General features: G+C 42.7%; 2 protein-coding genes across 3 annotated transcripts in view; both read left to right on the forward strand.

Moving 5' to 3' along the window:
• Positions 1-2,389, forward strand: part of LOC102432866 (arylamine N-acetyltransferase 1) — a 5,522-nt gene extending 3,133 nt beyond the window's left edge. For both annotated transcript variants that reach the window (XM_023760839.1, XM_023760837.1), the window contains exon 2: positions 1,252-2,389. In XM_023760839.1, the coding sequence (XP_023616607.1) occupies positions 1,258-2,130 (873 nt within the window). In that variant the 5' untranslated portion in view covers positions 1,252-1,257 and the 3' untranslated portion in view covers positions 2,131-2,389. The remainder of the gene's footprint in view (positions 1-1,251) is intronic.
• LOC102433484 (arylamine N-acetyltransferase 1-like) overlaps positions 1-17,004 on the forward strand; it is a 49,392-nt gene that overhangs the window by 3,063 nt on the left and 29,325 nt on the right. The gene's annotated exons all lie outside the window — the stretch shown is intronic.

A 17,004-nucleotide genomic window follows, 5' to 3' on the forward strand; every position in this document is an offset into this window, starting at 1 on the left:
GGTGACCCCCAATTTCATGTACAAATTGAACATAATTAAAGTATAGTGATTAATCACAAAAACAATATGTAATTATGTATGTGTTTTCCGGTGGTCTTAGGCATCCCCTGTGAAAGGTCTTTCGACTCCCAAAGGGGTCGCGACCCACAGGTTGAGAACCGCTGACCTAGGGTTCAGGTCCTTAAGCATAAGGACACAGAAGCCAGGCCAGGGGCACAGTGAAATGGTAAAAGACATCTGAAGGGATCTGAGTGGAACACACAGCCTCACACTAAACTCAGTCCTGAATCTTCACCAATCCCATGTGCCCTCTCTGAGTACACTGAGCATGCTCTATTCCTTACTGCACTGTACCTATGGTGGAGGCCAATAGGTCTAATGGGTTTCATGTATCACATTTTTTTCAAAAGTTTTTTTTTTTAATTTTCTTTATCCATAATTCTTGTAACTTTTCTACTCTTTGCTCTATAATAAAAGGAGTCAGTGTTGACCATGGATCCTTTGTTGTGGCCTCTCTCTTCCTTATTTTCATTTTGATTCATACTTCATTGGCCAATTAGGAGGTAACAATTTATCAGGGTAGCTCATCCTTCATGGGTTCCTCAAATTCTTTCATCTTTGAGATTGTTTTCATATTCAGGATGCCTTTTGTGATGAAATGAAATCCTATCTGAGAAAAGTATTTGGGGATCAGACTCTCCTCTTAACATAGTAACATATTGCTGTGGAGTATTCTGACGCCAGCCTGCTGGTTTCTCCCTTAAAAAGTGTTTGTTTTCTACCAAATACCCAAGTAGTTTGCTTCAACTTTGAATTTCAATAATTTAACCAGAATATATCTCAGTGTTGAGCAATGAATCAAACTTTTCCAGAATTTTGCTGTTTTTCAGATTTAATTTTTGCTTTAGTTCAGGAAAATATTTTGTTATTTTTATATACAGTTTCTAATTGTTCATTTTGAGTTTTCTTCTTCAGAAGCACCAATTTGCTTTTCTCTTGGCTTTTTTCGAATTGTTTAATGGCTTTATCTTCCCATTGATTGTTACTATGAGAACCAAGTTTTTCTTCTACATATGTCATTTGATATCACTGTATTACAATAGTAGTAGTAAACAAGACTTATGATTGTAGATAGTTATATTGACTGTTTTAGTTACACATTTAAAATACATTAATTGTAATTCGGCTAATCAATGAAATCCAAGTGGAAAAATAACACTATGTGTTTTTGTTTTCTTTTCCTTGCCATAGGGCATTATGGACATCAAAGCATATTTTGAAAGAATTGGTTATAAGAACTCTAGGAACAAATTGGACCTGGAAACATTAACTGACATTCTTCAGCACCAGATCCAGGCCATTCCCTTTGAGAACCTTAACATCCATTGTGGGGAACGCATGGAATTGGGCTTGGAGGCCATTTTTGACCAAGTTGTGAGGAAGAACCGGGGTGGGTGGTGTCTCCAGGTCAATCACCTTCTGTATTGGGCTCTGACCACAATGGGCTTTGAGACCACAATGCTGGGAGGGTATGTTTACAGCACTCCAGCTGACAAATACAGCAGTGCTATGATCCACCTCCTGCTGAAGGTGACCGTGGGTGGCAGGAACTACATAGTTGATGCTGGGTTTGGACGCTCTTACCAGATATGGCAGCCTCTGGAGTTAATTTCTGGGAAGGATCAGCCTCAGGTGCCGTGTATCTTCCGCTTGACAGAAGAGGGAGGAACGTGGTACCTGGACCAAATCAGAAGAGAGCAGTACGTTCCAAACCAAGAATTTCTTAATTCTGATCTCCTGGAAAAGAAAAAGTACAGAAAGATCTACTCCTTTACACTTGAACCTCGAACAATTGAGGATTTTGAGTCCGTTAATGAATACCTTCAGACGTCTGCAGCATCTGTGTTTACAAGCAAGTCATTCTGTTCCTTGCAAACCCCAAATGGGGTTCACTGTTTAGTGGGCTTCACCCTCACCTTTAGAAAATTCAATTATAAGGACAATATGGATCTGGTGGAGTTTAATACAGTGAATGAAGAAGAAATAGAAGAAGAGCTGAAAAATATATTTAATATTTCCTTGGAGAGAAAGCTTGTGCCCAAACACGGTGATAAATTTTTTACCATTTAGAATTAGGAGTAGAAATGGTCTTCAGTATTATTTCAGGTACTGAAACTTCTTACCATAAAAATTTCAAATAAATGTAAAAGTAGAGAGAATAAAATAACAAACCCCTATTTATCACCAATTTTACCAGCTATCAACTGGCAGCCTCTCTCTCAAATTTCCTTAGTGACCCCACATGATATTAAAGAAAATCTTAGACATCCAATCATTTTCAACCTTAAAAATGTTAGCACATGTGGTTAGAAAACATTTAAAAGAAACAGAACCACATGTCTTTTCAAAATTAACAATAATAAAGGTATTTGAAAGGTTTTCGTGGGAGAGAATAGTGATTTCTGCTAGAAAAGCATCCATGCTGGTTGAATGTTGAATTCATAAAAAATGTTTACCCATGGTTCAGTAAATGGAAAATTGAGAAAATAGTTTTTATTAAACTCAACATGGATATGTGCCTATCTTTAAAATTCCACATATGTAATTTAGGATTAGAATTCAACAGAGAAGAATGAGGCATGATATTGCTTCCTAATAGTTCTCAAGACAAGGCTTAAAACAACACATAGTAATTTGTGATTAAGCACTCAGAGAGAGACACCGCTAATAATTTCTTACATGGTGCTTTTGCAACCACAGTTCTTTAGCATTTCCTTAATATAGATACACTGATATTTAGAAATTTTCAAATCCCTGAATTAAGTCATTTTGTCTAAAAGTAAAAATGATAGTGAATTTTAAAATACTTATCTGTAAAAAATTGATGTCTACAAGTATGTTAAACATTGTTGGCTAATACGATGTCAGTCATGAAGTGTGTGTTTGGCAGAGTTAGGAGACGATGGGCTAGGACTTCCTTGCATCCACTTTCTTATCTCCCAGTTACTTTCTTTTACTTCCTCCCATACTTTGTCGTAAGAGTGTATAGACCTGAGTGCAGATCCTGTGGACACTGGGTGAATTACTTCATGAATCTGTGGCTCTGATCCCTCGGAGGTAAAATGGGGATAATCCTATATAAAAGGCGAATATGCAAATAGACCAAATGGTGGAACAACCAGTTGCTATGACGTGCACTGACCACCAAGGGGCAGATGCTTAACACAGGAGCTGCCCTCTGGTGGTCAGTGCACTCCCACAGGGGGAGCACTGCTCAGCCAGAAGCCTGGCTGACCGCTGGTGAGTGTAGCAGTGGTGGCGGGAACCTCTCCAACCTCCGCAGCAGTGCTAAGGATGTCCAACTGCCCTTTAGGCCCGCTTCCCCGAAGCGAGTGGGCCTAAGCCGTCAGGGGGACATCCCCCGAGGGCTCCTGGATTGCTAAAGGGCGCAGGCCAGGCTGAGGGGGACCCTCCCCCCAAGTGCACAAATGTTGTGCACCGGGCCTCTAGTACTTACATAATTAAGTGCTAGACAAGAGTCAGCGCTCAATAAATATTTGTTATGTGGATGAATGAAGAATGTCAGTAATGTCTTTGATACCGAGTCAGCATTTGATGAAAGTTCTTCCATCCTGCTTTATTTCCCTAGCTTGAATCCAGTCCTGAATCTGCCTGCTTCTTCTTTGATTAAATATGAAGATGATATCAGATGGCCCCAATCTGACTGTGGCTTTGTGCTTCAGAATTGGAATCTTTCTTATCTATAATTCACATTTTCTGTTTGTGAATTCCAGAATCAGGGCTATAATTTCAACTGCAGGCTTGTTCTAACAGTATTCTCCCTTTTTAACTTGTGATTATCATAATGATAATGAAAAAAAATAAAATGGAATAAGCATTGCTAAGAGAGGCACTTAAAATAGAGTCAGGAGGCTATGAAGGAAGTGGGGCCCCGGCAGCCTGCCCACAGCTTGTGCCTCAATTCTCTGAGCTTCTGTTAAGTTACTAACCTGTTGCTAACTCAGCTCCAGGATGAGCCATAAACACCCTTGAACAATTGCTAAATGGACACATATGAACTTTACTTCCTCCTTGTAGTTTTTGCTTTCCTCATTTGCATATTGAAACCAATCAATCCCTGGTAACCTAAATCAGCAATCCCTCATTTGCATGAAAAAATTACACATTTTGGGTTTTGCCTTTATAAACCCTGTTTTCTTTATTCTCTCTAGAGTGCAGTTGGGTTGCTCCCTGAATTTGCATCTCTTAGACTGGAATCCTTTTGCTCAAGTAATTGCCTTTTGTTCAATTTTGCAGCCTGAACCTCTTCTTTAGTTAACAGTAAGTTTAAGAGAAAAGCAGTGGCTAGAATGGAAAAATGTTTGTTAAAAGAATAAGTTACTTTGGATGATGGGTACTTCATGTACTGATGTAACAGTTGGGAGATACTGCTCAGGGTGGAGATCCTTGGGAGAGGTGGATAGGAGACCTGGCAAGAGCTTGTTAATAAAGTCACTCGGTTGATGCCAGAACTAAAGAGGGTGTCAAGAGAGAAGTCTGCCAGCCTGGCTACTCTGGTTGCTGCCTCTCAGGCCAGCATGGGAGCCGTCCTGGAAGCTTATCAGACTAACAGGTAGAAAGATCTCACAGCCCTTAGCTGGTTTAGCTAAGTGGTTAGAGCATTGGCCCATGGACTGAAGGGTCATGGGTTCGAACCCAGTCAAGGGCAGGTATATCAGTTGCAGGCTCAATCCCGGCCTGGTAGAGTGCGTACAGGAGGCAACTAATTGATGTCTCTCTCTCTCTTGCATCGAAGTTTCTCTCTGTCTGTCCCCTTCCTTTCCACTCTCTCTAAAAATCAATGGAAAAAATATCTTTGGGTGAAGATTAACAAAAAAAGGAAAAAGAAAAAAAAGAAAGGCCACACAGATACCACCAGGCAGGCATCAGCAGCACCCTGCCCACCAGTGGGTCCCAGCAGCAGTGGCCCCGGAGAAACCAGGGTAACCTCTGCTGCAGGGGAACCAAGAGCTCAGGTCCCTGACACACATCGCCCTGTTGTTCTTACATCGCCCTCCATCTTCAACCACGCCCAGTGGGCAGGGGCTTCTCATTCACTTGTTTTGTCTACACCACTAAACTATGAGTTCCTTTAGGAAGAAAAATCCAAGTGCTTAATAAATCCAAGTGCCTAGTGGGCAAATAGTTTTGGCAATAAGACAAACAAATAAAACCTTAATTGTGTGTGAATTCTTCCTTGTGGATTAGTACATGAGCCAACTCCCAACTTCTGGAATCAGTCATTCGGGTGCGGGGCCTCTGTAATGTCTCCCTAAGGCACAAATGCCTGTGGTTTCATCTTCCCATCACCTTAGCCAATCTATTCTATTTGGTCTTTTCTTTGCAAAGAGACCAATGACAGCTCACACTGGCATTTATCTTTAAGGCAGTGGTTCTCAATTTATTCTTACTTTACCCCTAATAGGACATTTGGCGATATCTGGAGACATCTGGTGATATCTGGAGTCATCTTTAGTTATCACAATTGGGGGAAGAGGTGCTACTGGTATCCAGAAGGTAAAGGTCAGCAATGCTGTTAACATCCGACAAGGCACAGGCCAGCCCCCACAAGAATTACTCATGCCAAAATGTCAATACAGTCATGCGCCACTTAATAATGGGGACGTGTTCTGTGAAAAGTTTATTAGGCGGTTTTGTCATTGTGCAAACATCATAGAGTGCACTTACCTAGATGATAGAGCCAACTATACACCTAGGCTATATGGTATAGCCTATTGCTCCTAGGCTACAAGCCTGTACAGCATGATACTAAACAGCACAACACCAGATTAAATCAAGCACAAGAGAAAATGAGGCAATCAAGAGACGCAGTGAACTTGAGATGTATGAGGCTGCTGCAGGCGTAACAAGGCATTCTGTTTTACAGCAAACTTTTTTTACTAAGTAGAAACAGTATGCTCTAAAATAACCTTAAAAGTATAGTATAGTAAATCCATAAACCTGTAACATCATTATTTAATATCAATAGCAAGTATTATGTGCTATAGTTTTACATGACTGACAGTGCAGTAGGTTTGTTTAAACCAGCATCAGCACAAACAAGTGAGTGATGCAACAACATAAAGTCATTTGGTGACAAGCATTTTTCAGCTTCATTATAATCTTACTAGAGGCCCAGTGCACAACAATTTGTGCACCCCGGGGGGGCGGGGGGTGCCTCAGCCCGGCCTGTGCCCTCTCGCAGTCTGGGACCTCTCGTGGGATGACCACCTGTTGGCTTAGGCCCGCTCCCTGGCGGATAGGGCCTAAGCTGGCAGTCAGACATCCCTCTGGCAGCCGGGGAGCCTCGGGGGATGTCCACTTGCCAGCGGGGAGCAGGCTTAAGTTGCAGTTGGACATCCTTAGTGCTGCTGAGGAGGCGGGAGAGGCTCCCCCCACCAACGCTGTACTGGTAGCCGTCAGCCTGGCTTGTGGCTGAGCAGAGCTCCCCCTGTGGGAGTGCACTGACCACCAGGGGGCAGCTCCTGCATTGAGCGTCTGCCCCCTGGTGGTCAGTGTGTGTCATAGTGACCAGTCATTCCCAGTTATGCTGTTAGGGTCAATTTGTATATTACCCTTTTATTATATAGGAGTGCCTGGCCAGCCTGGCTGAGGGGCTGATGGTTGTTTTCAGGCTGGCCACACCCCCTTCAGGGTGGGCGGGGCCTGCTGGGGTGCCTGGCCAGTCTGGGTGAGGGGCTGATGCCTGTTTTCAGGCTGCCCACAGCCCCTTCAGTGTAGGGGTCCCCCCTGGAAAGCCTGGCCAGCCAGGGTGAGGGGCTCATGGCTGTTTGCAGGCTGGCCACAGCCCCTTCAGGGTGGGGGGTCCTGCTGGGGTGCCTGGCCAGTCTGGGTGAGGGGCTGAGGGCCGTTTTCAGGCTGGCCAAGCCCCCCAGCAGGGACCCTTACCCCATGAGGGTGTGGCCACCCTGGGTGAGGGGCTGATGGCTGTTTGCAGGCTGGCGACGGCCCCCAGCCACCCAAGATCCCAGTGGAAGCTAGCTGGAAGCAGGTATCTGGGATTTATTTGTCTTCTATAATTGAAACTTTGTTGCCATGAACGGAGGCCACAGCCGGCTCAGCACAGGCAGGAAGCTTGGCTTCCTCCATCACCAGGGCAACCATGCCTCCTGCTTGCTCTAGCTCCGTGGCTGCTGGCCGCCATCTTGGTTGGGTTAATTTGCATATAGTCGCTCTGATTGGCTGGTGGGCATGGCTTGGGGCGTAGCGAAGGTACGGTCAATTAGCATCTTTGTCTTTTATTAGTGTAGATGGGACCACTGTATATGCCATCCATTGACTGAAATGTGGTGTGCACATGACCGTAGTGCCAAGGTTGACCAACCTGCTAAAAAGGTGATCATGTGTTAAGTAAATGATAGAACTTTAGGCATCAGATAATGAGGTGAGGGTGAGGGCAAGGTCTTTTAAACTCTATATCTTTCTACTTCTCAAATGTTGCTGTGCAGATGACTATAGGCACGTACCTGACCATAGCTATTTGGCTAAGTGATAAGACAGAAATGCTGTCTTGATACATGTCTTGATTTTTTTTCCTTCTGAGTAAGTAGATTTTTGGAGAAGGCCCATCTAATGTTTTATAAAATTCAAATTCCTGGCACTGGTTGGGTTTTTCTTATACATGTTGTCCATGCATGAAGGAAGGATGTTTATGATTTCTAAAAATATCTCTGAGCCATATAATTACTACTTTTAATGTTATCATGTAAAAATATTATCTAACTTTGTATGGTTATTTGGTACAAAATTAAGTGTATAGAGTTTTAGTAATTACCCAGGGTTATTATTATTTTTAAAATCATTCTGTATAACTTCAGGGCAAATTCTGCAAGTCACAGAGCTGAGTCAAGTTAATGTGATGATGGGAAATCAGTATTTGTCTCATTAAATTAGCACCATCTTATAAGATAATGAGATGACTTGTTCATAACTAGAATTCTACCAATAATAGGAAAAATAGATTTATAGTTGTTTGTATGGAAAAGAATACAATAATTAATAAATAACACAAGAATAAACTCCATGTTTCAGGTACTCCAACTGTAAACCTACTTTTGTCCCACCCAGTATGACCTCTGATCACAGGAAAGGATGTAATGGCACAAAACAAATTCGAACGTTTTTACTCTTTTTCATATGATTTCCATATTCCAGTACTATTTTACCTTAGTTTTATTTTTTCCCCCTGACTATGACATGCTCTTCTTCCAATACAGGGAAAGAGTTTTATGTGATTCATCCTGAGAGATTGATTTAGTTTGATCAGGTAAGAGCTTCCTATCCTTTGGTTTGAATTAAGGTTAGAAAAGGTGACAGAGATCTTTAGCGATTTAAAAAAAATACATTTTCACTATTTTTTAGAGAGAGAGAAAGGGAGAGGAATAGAGAGATAAACATCATGATGAGAGAGAAACTGAAACATCGTCTGCCTCCTGTACAACCCTTAATAGGGATTGAGCCTGCAACCTAGGCATGTGCCCTGACCAGAAATCTAACCCGGTAACCTCTGCTCCTAGGTCAGTGATGGCGAACCTTTTGAGCTCGGCGTGTCAGCATTTTGAAAAACCCTAACTTAACTCTGGTGGTGTGTCACATATAGAACTTTTTTGATATTTGCAACCATAGTAAAACAAAGACTTATATTTTTGATATTTATTTTATATATTTAAATGCCATTTAACAAAGAAAAATCAACCAAAAAAATGAGTTCGCGTGTCACCTCTGACACGCGTGTCATAGGTTTGCCATCACTGTCCTAGGTCAACCCTCAACTGCTGAGCCACATGGGCTGGGCTCTAGGAATTTTTATATAACAACATTTCTTAGATGTATTACATCACTTAAATCAATCAGTAGTCACATTTCATCCCTTAATACTCCTTGACATTTTCCCTTCAGAAAGTAATTACTCTAGAATTTTAAAAAAGGAAAAGATAAAGGAAAGAAAGGAAGGCATTAGCCAGTGGTTCTCAACCTGTGGGTCGCCACCCCTTTCACAGGGGTCGCCTAAGACCATCCTGCATATCAGATATTTACATTACGATTCATAACAGTAGCAACTTTACAGTTATGAAGTAGCAACAAAAATAATTTTATGGTTGGGTCACAACATGAGGAACTGTATTTAAAGGGCCAGAAGGTTGAGAACCACTGCATTAGACATAAGCCAATATTTTTTTTTAATATATTTTATTGATTTTTTACAGAGAGGAAGAGAGAGAGATAGAGAGTTAGAAACATCGATGGGAGAGAAACATCGATCAGCTGCTCCTGCACACCCCCTACTGGGGATGTGCCCGCAACCAAGGTACATGCCCTTGACCAGAATCGAACCTGGGACCTTTCAGTCCGCAGGCCGACGCTCTATCCACTGAGCCAAACCGGTTTCGGCCATAAGCCAATATTGTTTTAATTTCAAAGCACCTTCAGAAACGTCTAAGAGCACAGCGAATGCCAGGATAATAGATTGTAATTCAAATAAAAGACAATGATGTCCCTCCTCACAGCACACCACAGGCAACCAGAATATAGCATCCTGTAGGAACCATGTCAGCTACCCTGTAGAGCTTCCCAATGTATTTTATTAATTGCTCCTGATATTGGTGGATAGGTTGAAATAATTTATAGACAACTATTTTCTTGGATGATTTGACAATTCAATTTTTGACACTGAATTTTTTAAAGTTTTCATGAGGGACTACTCGTTCTCTTGAGGATAGGGAGGTCCAGAAAGGTTAGATAAATTTCATACTTCCCTGGTTTCCCTTTTCCATTTATCTTGACCCACTGTTAGGTAGGAAGTTAGACATGAGTGGCTGGAATGGGGCCTGCCCTGAGGTCTTGACAGGAGTTGGACCAACATTGCCTTCAGACTGCCTCTCTATGGGAGGCCCAGCAGCCAGCAGACCACCAGTGGGCGGGTTCAGAATCAGCTGGTTCTTGGCACAAGCTCAGAGGAAAACAACATGACCTCAATGTGACCTTACTAGGGTCCTGGACTAATTACAATAAAATTTCATTGTGGTTTTGACCCCACCCCCCATGGGTTTTTCTGTATGCATATGGGCAAGGGCATGTGCAGAACAAATATAGTTATATAACCCTTTTCTATCAATCATCACTGAATGCAAATGAAAGTCTTTACCCAGAAAATCCCTCATTTAAATCATATAACCCAAGGGTTGGGGGTCACTGTCTCTAGCAACTGGCCTGCTCCTCGCTTGGAGTGTATCTTCAATAAATCCCACTTTGTTTTACTTTCTTTTTGTTGAACTTAAAATCTTTTCTGCATCGACAAGAAGAACCGAGGTCTCAGCCAGTAACCCCAATCGGTAACACCACTGCACTGTTTTAGGGTCGGATCATAGAATATTGACATGACATGATTGACATTACAAAGAATTAATCCTCTTTCTGTAGTTGGGAGGCAGGGGGTGAGGATCTAATTTTTTGAGGAAGGGTACATCACGAATCACATTATTATGTTAAGGTGATTATATGTCCCATGTGATCTGGGTGAAGACACAGTCCATCAGCATTCTAGGCAAGGCAGTTTAGACAAGAAGAAAAGCCACAGCACCCACGTTAATTGATGGCCCTTGGCTTCTTCCCTGAGATCTCACAGGCCTCAAAAATCTTTACCCCCAGTGACTTTCTGGTTGTTTGCTTATTTTAGCCAATGTTTGATCCCGCTCATCCATTTTTCTTCCAAATCCAAAGCAATGGGGGAGCAAATGATTTTCAAGTTTTATGTTTTCATCTTCATATTCTAAAAATGGGCCTGAATGAAAAAGCATTTTGGTCCAATGAGTCTCTCCCACAAAGGAGCAGTGTCAGAAACACAGAGCTCTCGGGGATTGGCCTATATTCATCTCGGTCCAAACTTCAGGTAGAGATGGTACTATCACCATGGAAATTATGCAAGGCTGCATGCTCTGGTAACTTGTTTTATGAAATTAGATATATTTCTAGCAACAGGAAAGCACTGGGGATAGGTAGCTATTGTTTAAATTTGAGATAAAAAGACGCTCACTTTCAAAAAGGAGAGAATAGTGAACAGACCCTGTGTCTTCAAAGACGAGTGTGACTCAGCAGAATGAGACATCTCACCCTGGAGGAGGAGGAAAGGGCTTTTCCTTTTGGGTCAGAGATGAAACATTTATAAAAAATAATTCAAAGCTTCAACCCTCTTGTGGTCTTTGTGACTCGGAATTGAATTTATTAGTCTGATAAATTGGTTTTGTCAGATGCCTTGATTTGAAAACCAAATCTACTCCTTGGCTGATGACCTCACAGAGGCCACACATCTTGCTGAAATGCCTGGAAGCGACTTCCAATGTTTGTTGATCCAGGCGACAGAGGACACAGAAGGGGGCTGCCTCCCAGGTGAGTCCGTCACAAACAGGATGCTTATCAGTCAGGGTGGACCTGGACTGCTCTGCTGCTCTGCACTCGACCTTCCCTACTGAACCCGCACCTCCTATTGTCTCCTAACCAAAAACAAGAACAAACAGAAACGTGGAGCAAGACATGGTAGAGACTATGCAATGGAGTCGAAGCCAGAACTCAACGTCTGGATTGATTGGCTGTATAGTCCTAGAGCTATCCCTTTCTTATGCCCCACCTTCTCATCACCTTCTTATGAGGCAGATGAGTAAAGTGGGTAAGTGTCCAGGCTCTGAAGTCAGACACATCTGCCTCTGTCCTCTCTGAGCCTCAGTTTCTCTATCTGTGAAACATGGATAAAAATATTACCTCCTTGTATTAGTCACAGTTCCCCCTGGAAACAGAATCAACAGGGGTGTGTGTGTGTGTGTGTGTGTGTGTGTGTGTGTGTGTGTGTGTTTAGAGAGAGAGAAAGTGAGGGGGAGAGAGAGACTTATAAGGAATCAGCTCATACGATTGTGGAGGCCAGCAAGTCCAGAACTGCAGTATGGACAGGAAACCCATGAGAGCCAATGTTCTGGTTTGAGTCTGAAAGCATTGGCCCTAGACCTGGGAAGAGCAGGTAGAAGTGAGTGTCAAGGGCAGTCTCCTGGAGAATTCCTGTCTGCTCAAGGGAAGCTGGTCCTTTTTGTTCTATGCAGGCCTTAAAGGCAAGTCCCACCCACATTATGTAGAACAATCTGTTTTCTGCAAAGACCACCAATTTAAGTCTTAATCTCACCTAAAACAACCTTACAGAAACATCCAGAAGAATGTCTGACCAAACATTGGGGCACCCTGTGGCTCAGCCAAGTTGACACACACAGTTACCCATCACACTCAGGTAATCCTCACAAAAGCCCTATGAAATGAGTATTGTTTGAGAAGCACATCTCCCAAACTCATACAATGGTCATTTTCATTCCTTCATGTACCAGGGACAAAGTCAGGAGTCACCGCAGCTCTCTCTTGCTCGCCATGCATTTCTGAATGCACCCCTTCTCCTCCACGTCCCCTCCATGTACACTCATTCACTGCTTCTTGATAAGAGAGCTAAACACATCCAACCAAGTGACTTGAGAGTATGTGGTATTTCACTTTCTGGCAGTTCTACCATGATGTCACTTCTGAGCTGCAGGAAATGATAAAAGTGGGTACTAAATCCCTACCACCAAATCTTTGTACTTTAATGATATTCTCCCATCCATTCCTTCCTTTGGAAGATCGCTCCTGTTTCCTAGAACTAGGAGAAGAAGAGAGGAGAGGGCAAGGTGCAGTGGAGAGAAGAGAGGACAGGAGGGCAAGAACTTGAAAACAAAATAAATACATGAACAAGATAATGTCAATAAAACAGGCAGATGAAACTATCAGCTTTCCCTGGCTTAATCCTAAAACCCCAAACCAGGAATCTGGGCCCTGGAACAATCCTAACCACAATCCTAAGCAGGCAAAGTGACTCCCTTGTAATTGTTGAAAGAACAGGTATTTGGACATGAGAAGAAGAGCCAGCAATGATTGTACCCCCTGGTCGCCATGGAAACCACAGACAGCCACTCTCCTCACACCCACAGCTGGTGCCAGCCCCTGAGGGTGAGCACGTGATTCTTCAGGTGATTCTGAGGCCTGGGGACTGTGGGGCTGCTCTCCAGGGCGATCAAGGCCGCCACCGTGCAGTCCTCATATATTCCTTCCCCAGTGTGGGGCCACTTGAGAAAAAAATTACCATCTGTGACCACTCCTCCATATTCCTGCTCATCTGAGGAAGAATCTCTAGCTTTAGTAAGGTATTTTTATAATCCAGTTTCAACATATGGCTTTCATTGACTCAATACTAGAAGGAACCTCAAAGGTCTGAGTCCAGCGCCCTGCCTAGCGTGGCAGACCCCACTACAAATTCCCAGCAGATCATCATTGAACACATCCTGCCCAGGGCCTCCTGAAGGCAGCGACTCCACCTGCCGGTGGCCTCCAAATGAAAAACTACGAGGGACTCAAGGGTGTAATCAAAACACTCCCTTTGTGTAAATGACGAGATAGTGATTAAGGACTCTAGATTTCCTATTATTGAAAAGATTCGTGAGAAAAATTTGTTGAAACTTTCATACCTTGACTTACTCTGCATTAGAATAATCTGTTCATTATTTAAAGAAAATTAAATTCTAGATCTATAAGGATGTATCTGAATTTTGGAAACAATGAGAATCTAAATGCGTCTTTGTACTGGGCTGACTGGGCATTAAGTGACAGGGATGTAAAGACTGTTTCCTCTCATCGCCACAGGAGTGTTTTGACTAAGTGACAGGACAGCCAATGGAAACTGTCCCGGGATTTAGGGGACACAGAGAGGAAGAAGCCACAGGAAACACACTCCACCACATTCTTCACTCACCGAGACCCAGCCACTCTCTAATGAGATTTGTTTGCTAAGAACCCAGAATCTCTATAATAACCGGTGGGACACATAATAAAGGAATAAAGCTTATTACACAACAAAATGAAGAGGCTGTGATGATTAATCACACTCAAAAGAAAACCTTCCGTGTGCTTAAACCTGTGGATTAAAAAAAGAAAAAGCTTCCAACTTCAAGTTACAAATGTCAGTTTTCAATGCTTCTCCCATGAGATGAGAACTCCCTTGTCCCCAGTGTGATTGGCATTCTTTGCCATAGCACAGGGGAGGGAGTGTAGCATAAACAGCCAGAAATGGGAGAATTATCCTTAGAGAGTCTAAGGCAGGAGGAGAGGCCGTACCTGCTCCAGGAAGCTGAAATGCAAGTCTCAATCCAGCTCATATCTTACAGGCAATATTTTAGACTTGTTTTTATCCAGGGTAAAAATCAACTCCACAAAAGCTGAATGTTTTTAAGCTACCAACTTTGCCAAAGGAGCAGTTTTAAGAGTAAAAGAAATAATCAGGGGAAATGCTGCTTGCGATGGAATTCTGACGGAAATGAAAGAAGCGCTGGGGTGTGTGGAGAAACTAAAGAGAAAGGAGTCACTTTTAAAAAATCTCCTGTTGAATTTTCAAAACAATCGTAGTGGGAGTGTCAAGATTAAGAACTGTAGATCCTATTTATAATTTTTAACTGGCCAGTGTTATAGACCTCTAAAATATAATTAGATAAAAAAGAACATCTTTCGTTGTTTAATTTCTTTTCAGATAATTTAGTGTATATGGTTTTGAGAAAGAACCCATATGTTTTGAAACTTTCTTGAGAGGAAAATATTTTGGGTTTAATTAGAAATCTCTTTGTAAGCAAAGATTTGAAATGTGTCCCCTTCAATTCCTGCCCTTCACTGTGAGAGGAATATGCTTTAAATACTCCTTGTCCAAGAAGGGAGAGGGACATGAGGAGCAGATCTGGATCTAACCCATAGCCTCAACTCACAGCAGAACCTAACCTGTACCAGCAAAACCCAGCTGCCCCAGAGATGCATGAGCAAGAAATACATGTCTATTGTTGAATGCCATTAAAAAATAATGATAATAGCCTAGCCCATGTGGCTCAGTGGTTGAGGGCCAACCTATGAACCAGGAGGTCATGGTTTGATTCCTGGTCAGGGCACATGTCCAGGTTCCAGGCTCAGTCCCCAGTGTGGGGTGTTCAGGAGGCAGCTGATCAATGATTCTCTCTATCACTGATATTTCTATCTCCCTCTCCCTCTCCCTTCCTCTCTAAAATCAATTAAAACATATTTTTTTAGATAATGATAATAAAGAAATATATTTGTTAGGCACTGCTGCCTTTAGGTCTTTGATCCATTTTGAGTACTTTTTTTGTATATGCTCCAACTTCATTCTTTTGCCTGTGGGTATTAAACTGGTTTTTGTTTGCTTGTTTTGAGTTGTTGACTGAAGAATATTATGTACCAGGCTTAATGCCTTAAATAAGTTGCATCATTTAAAATTCACACTAAGACTGCAAGAGAGGTGTTAGAAGATCAAATAACGAAGTAGGTCTCAGAGAGAGGCAGACTTGCACTAGATAGCAACACTGGGATTTGAATCCACATCAGTTTAACAGCAAAGTTGATCCTGTTTCCATGACACTGTGCTGTCTCTGCAAACCTTTATGGCTGCCTTTATAGCTCCACACTCTTTATCTAAAGCCTGCTTCCCACACCTCACCTTCTACTATTGCTACTTCCTTACCTGGGTGCTTATTTCTGAGATGCATATTGTTCCTTAAATATACTATGAAAATGTCCCTTTTTGAGAATTCTAGAGAATAGTGGCATAGCTTAAGCACACAGTATTTTTCATTTATTTTAACCCTACCTGTCCGTTTCACCACATTTAAGAAAGAGCTCTTCATGAAGCCTTCCCCCTTCTTTCAGATCACACTGACCTCTTCTGTCCCCAAACTCCTAGAGCACTTAGGATGCATATTTATACAGACTGAGTTCTGGTGACTGAGACAGAAACCACATCAGAAATCTGAGCAGGACATTTTAAAATAAAGAGTTGCTAAGAGCAACCAATGGGTTAACCACTAAGAAGGGATATAAGAGAACTTTAAGACCACCCAGACCTGCCCTTAGCACTCTGCGACTAGATCTATGACCTCAAATGAGTAATTTAGGCTGTTGACAATGTCCACCAGTCAAGACTCCCAGGGACACCATGCACACCTTGCAGTTCAGGAAGAGAATGTCAGAACAGACTCAGAGGACTAGGGCTTGTGCATGTGATTTGAGAAGGACTTAAGGTAAGTGGGGCTTTTCTCCGGATACAAGCTGCCAGGGTTTGTGGTGATTATATGATTCACTCTGCAGGGAGGACAGATTAAGCGAGGCTACAGTTCTAGTTGGTAAAGCAGCAGCCAGCACTCAGATTAGCTGGGAGAGGGGATGTTTGGTCAATTTGAGGTTTGGACAATCTTCTTGTTTTGTCTGGGCTCAGACCTGCTGACAGAGTGGCCTTGTGTGACACTGGCGTCTTCTGAAATTGTGTGTGTCCAGCCGGCAAGAGAACCCTGGCTGTGAGTGCAAGACCTGTTCCTGCTGCCAGGGGATGCTTTTCTCTTTCTCACTGTCTGTGCCTTAGTTTCCTCATTTTAAAGGTGGGGAACAATGAAAGTTTCTACCTCTTGGGTCTGAGGCTAGAAGAAACTTCGAGGCTCAGTTTCAAACATCCCAGGAGAGTGTGGATGTGGGCCAGTGGATAGGGGCAAAGTTCGCCAGAGCCAGTTCCCCAGCTGGAAAGTCCAGGCTGGTGAGCAGGAAACCACAGGCCTGACCTGAAATGCAAAACGTGCCCATGGATGAGTGCCACTACTACGACACTGAACAAACAGCTGTGCCCAAAGCAAGAAGGTTGAAAGGAAGCACCTGCCTCCTGCAGTGGGCCTCCAGTGCCCTCTATAGACAAGTCCAAACATCGGTGCCAGGGGGGCCAACAAGAAATATTTACAGGATTCAAGCTCCATTAACCCAAAGAAGGGGAAAGAATGGGAGGCTTGGAGCTGAAAGACAACAAATTGATACTTGGAACAACCA

The sequence above is a fragment of the Myotis lucifugus genome, unplaced genomic scaffold (assembly GCF_000147115.1).
Source record: "Myotis lucifugus unplaced genomic scaffold, Myoluc2.0 scaffold_194, whole genome shotgun sequence".
Taxonomy (NCBI): Eukaryota; Metazoa; Chordata; class Mammalia; order Chiroptera; family Vespertilionidae; genus Myotis; species Myotis lucifugus.